Source organism: Trifolium pratense, linkage group LG7, assembly GCF_020283565.1.
Source record: "Trifolium pratense cultivar HEN17-A07 linkage group LG7, ARS_RC_1.1, whole genome shotgun sequence".
Taxonomy (NCBI): domain Eukaryota; kingdom Viridiplantae; phylum Streptophyta; class Magnoliopsida; order Fabales; family Fabaceae; genus Trifolium; species Trifolium pratense.
Window position 1 is genome coordinate 55020060 of NC_060065.1, and position 6109 is coordinate 55026168.

The 6109-nt window shown below is 33.6% G+C and overlaps 2 protein-coding genes across 2 annotated transcripts; both read left to right on the top strand.

Annotated features, from left to right (window-relative positions):
• The first annotated feature begins 2394 nt into the window (after nt 1–2394).
• LOC123897525 (probable histone H2A.2) lies at nt 2395–3158 on the top strand. Its single transcript, XM_045948201.1, has 2 exons — nt 2395–2681; nt 2764–3158. The coding sequence occupies exons 1-2, from the start codon at nt 2472–2474 to the stop codon at nt 3007–3009; spliced, it is 456 nt and encodes a 151-aa protein (XP_045804157.1). The 5' UTR covers nt 2395–2471; the 3' UTR covers nt 3010–3158.
• Nucleotides 3159–5071: 1913 nt separating this feature from the next.
• Nucleotides 5072–5764, top strand: LOC123896656 (probable histone H2A.1). Its single transcript, XM_045947020.1, has 2 exons — nt 5072–5260; nt 5518–5764. Exons 1-2 carry the CDS (start codon nt 5072–5074, stop codon nt 5740–5742), a joined length of 414 nt encoding a protein of 137 aa, XP_045802976.1. The 3' UTR covers nt 5743–5764.
• The last annotated feature ends 345 nt before the right edge of the window (nt 5765–6109 follow it).

Consider the following 6109-nt stretch of genomic DNA (forward strand, 5'->3'; position numbering starts at 1 on the left):
AGACAACCTAACACTCACCTTATCCATAACAACTAAAATTGTGACATTAAATGACTAAGCGTCTGGTTACGCATTTCGGAACCAAAACGCGAGTTTCCTGCAACAAAACGTGCTTTTTATGTTTTTCTGTGTGTTTGGATAAAATCAATTGTGAATCCCTGAAACGCGATTTTACACTCAAACACGAGTTTACATGAAGCTACAAATCCAAGCTTCTGCGCCAAACCAAACTCGATTTGGGATTTTTTTCTTTCGGGTGCTCTTTCTCCTACTATTTTATTCCTTCCATGCCCGTAACATGATGTCTTTCTCAAATTCACTCTTAAATCAGTTAGATCCACCACTCGAACCAGTTGCATGTTGCCTTTCCTCTCTAAAATTCACAACCAAACATATTTGCCTCTGATTATAGAAAATTTGATGGCGAGGGAGAAGGAAAAATTGATGGAAAAATGGTAAGATAGAGGTAGAATATTGAGAGATGGGGAAGGAAAAATGGAAGAGATGATAGAATAATAACAAAGAGACGAGGAAGGAGAAAAAGTTGTAAGGCAATGAAGATTCTGGAAAATGACGGTGTCAATGGATATCCACCCCCAATGAAGAAGTTGTGATTTAATCCGGAAAAAATGACTTTAATTTATTGATTGTGACATAGATTTATTGACTTGGAATGTTTTTTTTACACAAAGTTATTGGGCAACCATCAACTACAACCATTAGGAGTTGTCTACCATATTTTGTCTTTAGATGACAACCATCAACTCCAATAAATGGTTTGCATACATGGAGGAAACCCTTTTTACAACCATCAAAATAAAAATAGAGAGACCCAAACCTTGGTTACATTGATGGTGTTAATAGCTCAAACTCTTTTTAACTTAGTTGCATAACTCCATATCATTGCATACTGCTTATCAACATCTCCTTCAATAACACTTTTTGTTATCTATCAACTTTGTCTTCCATGCTTTGCCAACAGTAATACTCACTGCATAATTTATTCTCTTGTGTTGCATAACATCGCAAACTCTCACTTCCTCAAATGTTTGCATTTTGTTCACTACTACCTTGGCTACGCACTTTGAGGTTCCAAATCTACGGTTCAACAGTACTTTTGTCAACATTTTGTTCCTGCTTAGGGTTGTTTATGTGGATACTTAGACAAAATATGTTCAGCTAAGTTGTATAGAGTATAAGTAGGTATATATAACGTGATATCTGATCTAAGTGAAATCCTTTAAGTGTGAAGGGACTGAAGTAACATAGGTTTGTGATGTGAATCAGGATAAATTATCTGTATGTTTCTCTTGCTCTCTTTCCTCATCTGCGTGTTTGTGTTTCTTTGCAAAAACATTTTAAGAACTTAAACATTTTAAAAGCACAATTTAACCCGCACTTCTTGTGTTTTTTTTAGAGAGAAATAAATATGATGTTAATTACTTTTACGTTTTTTTATCAACTTAAATACTATTTTTTAACCATGTTAATAGTACACAAAATTTTCAAAACTATTTAGCATTGTCTTATCTTCGTGAAAATTGTGACCACTTCACTACAAGAAAAACAACGAATTACTGAGGGCCAAAAATCTCCAAGAAGAGCTAAAAACCGTCAATAATGTATGCATTATTGGCGGTGTAAGACCCTCATACTTATAATATTTAAATATTAAGCTTTGCCAATTTTTTTCAACACGTAAACCACATATGTTGAGCTTTTTATTTTTAAATCTTAACTTATTGGCTGCTTGAGGCCGTTAGTAAGTATTCTGTCAGTTTTTTTTTTTTAAAGTAACTCAATTTATTGGCAGAATTTATTGGTAGTTTTTTGCCATCATGAAATGTTTTTGAATTTAATTTTTAAATGTAATATATTTATTAGGGCTTTTAGCCTTCGATAAATTATTGAGAGGTTTGTTAAGAAATTCAGTTTTTCTTGAAATGCTTCCTTAAGAATCCAATTTTTTTACTACTTGAGTTGATTATTCATAGTTAAAAAATTTAACTTATACTACCTATTAAAACTTTATAATTAAGCGTGTTTAAGCGAAAACAATTCTAAAATATATGAGTATGACCTCTTGAGAAGATATTGTGCTTCACCTCTTTTAAAGGTCGCACAAAAACCTTACTACGATATGAATTTTCCAGTATGAGACTATTGAGTAGTATAACATTTTCACAAAAGTAGACTAATTCCTTCAAAAATAGACAAAACTCAAAGTCTAATAAAATAAAAGAGTCCACACCGTTTACTCCCATTGGTCCATTTTAGTAAACACGGATCGCCAAGTAAGCAACACCGAGCCATAGATAATTTCCAATCGAACGGCCTACAATTATCTCAATCCAACTTCTAACAACCACCGTGACAGTATAAAACCTTGCCAACACATCTTCCATTTTCATCTTCATCACACTCTTCATTTCTCACTTCACAAAACACCGATTTCAATTTTCAATCTCGCAATGGATACTTCCCCAAAATCGAAGAAAGGAGCTGGAGGAAGAAAAGGAGGAGGTCCAAGGAAGAAGTCAGTAACCAGATCCACTAGAGCCGGTCTTCAATTCCCCGTCGGAAGAATCGGCCGTTACTTGAAGAAAGGTAGATACGCTCAGCGTGTTGGTACCGGAGCTCCGGTTTACTTAGCCGCCGTTCTTGAATATCTTGCTGCTGAGGTATATAAATCAATTTTCAATTTAATTGCTAATTTTTAGGGATTTTGAATTTTGAATCTGAAACCCTAATTTGTTTGTTTAGGTTCTTGAATTGGCTGGAAATGCTGCACGTGACAACAAGAAGAATAGGATAATCCCAAGGCATGTGTTATTGGCTGTGAGGAATGATGAAGAGCTTGGAAAATTGCTTGCTGGTGTTACAATTGCTCATGGTGGTGTTCTTCCAAATATTAACCCAATTCTTTTGCCTAAGAAGACTGATAGATCTACTACTGCTAGTAAGGAGCCAAAGTCTCCAAAGGCTAAGAAATCTCCTAAGAAAGCTTAGATTTAGATTCTAGGGTTGGTTAATGAATTAGTATGAATTTTGTGCATATCTAAGCTTAGGATCCTGTTATTTAATTTGGTTGAAACAATGTAATTTGGATCTCATGTATCAGTTTAATTCATCAATGAAAACATCTTTGTTTTTAGAAATTTCTCTTTGCTTCTGTTTTTGCTTTTGATTAGTGTTCTTAATGTTTGATATTTATGATGTTTAGTAGTTTGCATAAAATTGTTTTCGTTTTTGTTTTGTCAAAATTCGTAAACAAATTCAGCCATTTGAGGTAAGATTATGTTGCTGGCTAAATTATTTTGTTTATCCGAAATTGGAATAAACCAATGGTTTGATTGATGAATTAACACTCTTTTGTGAAATTGATCTATCAGGTGTGTTGCTAATTAGTAATTAATCATTATAAAGAGGAATAAAACCTTGCTAAAATTAAAATCATAGACGAGGAGGTGGAAAACAGATCAACCTGATAACAGTGGAAAATGTAAACAATTTTTATGTCAGTTGGATTTTTTTTTTTGGAAGAGAAATAGAAACATAAAAATGGAAGAAATGAAAGGAATCATTGATTCTGAAAGTAGTTATTTGCTGGATGTTGTTTCATGTTTGGATTTGTCTTCATTTATGGTGAGAGTCTGAGAAGTTGATTGGTGAGAAGTGTGGTAGGGATGGCAATGGGTAGGGTATGGGTAGGGTGCTATAGTACCCATCCCTATACCCGCAGATTGAAAAAATACCCGTACCCATCCCCATATCCGCGTGGGTAACAACTTTTGCCCCCGTCCCCATACCCTATGGGTACCTAGGTACCCATACCCGTACCCGTTACCCGCATTTTTACTAAAAATAAATTGATCAATTATAAAATATCATATAATTTTAATAGAATTAAAAAAATTTCAAAGATTTTAATATTGACTAATAAAAATTATAAACAAAATTATTACTAACCTTATGTTAAAGTTCATATTTATGTTAAATATTCACATTAGTTTTATATTATGTTATAAATAAACATTTATATTAAAAATATGTAATAGTTTAGTAGAGTTGTATTGTTTTAAATTGATTTACATATATTATAATATAATAATATAAATAAAATAAATAAATATATATTATGCAGGTATGGGGCGGGGTGGGTACTAAGGTACCCGTACCCGCACCCATACCCATTCATTTTTGCGGGTAATTACCCATACCCGTGCCCGTACCCAAAATGCGGGTTTTTACCCTACCCGTTGTGGGTAATTTTTGTGGGTACCCTCTGGGTATGGGTCAAATTGCCATCCCTAAAGTGTGGAGTATGTTTGATTGCGCTTTTAAAACGGAGCTTTTACTGAGTTCATGGGTTTTGCCTCCGCGAGTTCATGGGTTTTGCCTCCGGATACGAGGCGTACATGCCTCTACCTAAGGCGTTCGAGCAAATTTTTTAGTAGGTGCGAGGCTTCCAATTCGTGTCACACGAGGTTGTTTAATGTAATCACCATTGGAATAAAATTGGTTATATGTTTTTGCTTACGGATTTTTAAATGTAAATGTAGCAATTTGGATAAATAATTTCTTTTAAAAAGATTCCTTAGAGTGCCAGGTAGCACTCGTTAACAAAATCCATAAATATATTATACAAAAGGTCTTAAATACAAACTAATTGATGTCTAACCTATTTAATATTATCAATTGAATTAGAACTTATAAACATTGTAATTTTTGGGTTTAGAGTGTTTAGGAAGACAGTTTTTGAGTTTAGAGTGTTGAAGAAGACATAATTTTTAATCCTTGTAAAATCGTCACTAATAATAAAGTCAACACCATCTATTTTGCTCCTATTGGTCCGTTTGAGGGGACAACAACAACTAGGCAAGTGACATAGAGCCATAGATAAGTTCTAATCGAACGATTCTTAAGAAACAAATAACAACTAATTCTAGTCGAACGGTACACAATTTTCTCAATCCAAAATTCTTATACCGAGTCAACGACCGTGCACTATAAAACCTTGCTAAACGCATTTTCCATTCTTATCTCACCATTTCCATTTCTCACAATAGCAATGGATACTTCTCCAAAATTGAAGAAAGGAGGATCAAGGAAGAAAGCGGTGTTGAGATCCACTAGAGCCGGTCTTCGATTCCCCGTCGGAAGAATCTGCCGTTATTTGAAGAAAGGTAGATACGCTCAACGTATTGGTACTGATGCTCCTGTATACTTAGCTGCTGTTCTTGAATATCTAGCTGCTGAGGTAAATAACCTTTTTTCATTTTTTGTTGCTACGAGTTGGAGATTATTGAATTTGTCGTCTAGATCAATGAATGCAGTTTTTCAAAGATCGAGTTTTCCTATCCAAAAAAGTTTAGCGGCGCAGCTTGTTGTCCGTCTACCTTTTGTTCATATATAATTATTATAATATGTATATATAAATAATGTCAACTTGAGAAACATCGTTTTCATTTTAAACCTTATTAATTGGAAATTTGTTTTATGTGAAGGTTTCTTGAGTTGGCTGGAAATGCAGCTCGTGATAACAAGAAGAAAAGGATTAGTCCAAGACATATTTGGGTGGGTTTGTACATCGATAAAGAATTTGAGGAATTGCTTGCTGGTGTTACCATTCCTCATGGTGGTTTTCTTAGAAACAGTAACATTCCATATTTCAGTAAAATACCATCACTAACAGAAAACACAATTTGTAGTAGTTCTCAACAAGTTTTGTTAAGAAATTAAGTTTTTCTTATAGTGTACTCCCTCCGTCCCAAAATGAATGAGTCATTTTGAATATATGCACTATTCATACATATTGTTTTGACCATATTTTTCTACTAATAAATAAAAATAAATATTAACATATAAGATGTTGTTAGGTTCGTCTCGATGAGTATTTTCAAAATATCAATTTTTTATAATTTTTACTATTATACAATTAAAGATAGTCGCCAAAATTATGCATTGACATGCGTTTCTCGGCCAACTGACTCACTCATTTCGAGACTATATCATTCAAATAATTTGAGAACCAAATGATTGTATTAAGTGGTTAATAATATGCCTCACCTAATATTTTGTGAAAGTTCACTTTATGACTGTCTGTAAG

What these genes read in the sequence shown, in the direction of transcription:
- LOC123897525 (XM_045948201.1), top strand. Translation starts at nt 2,472, where the DNA reads ATGGATACTTCCCCAAAATCGAAGAAAGGAGCTGGAGGAAGAAAAGGA. An exon ending in TTGAATATCTTGCTGCTGAG is followed by an intron (nt 2,682 to 2,763) that starts GTATATAAATCA and finishes TTGTTTGTTTAG; the next exon opens with GTTCTTGAATTGGCTGGAAA.
- LOC123896656 (XM_045947020.1), top strand. Translation starts at nt 5,072, where the DNA reads ATGGATACTTCTCCAAAATTGAAGAAAGGAGGATCAAGGAAGAAAGCG. An exon ending in TTGAATATCTAGCTGCTGAG is followed by an intron (nt 5,261 to 5,517) that starts GTAAATAACCTT and finishes AGGTTTCTTGAG; the next exon opens with TTGGCTGGAAATGCAGCTCG.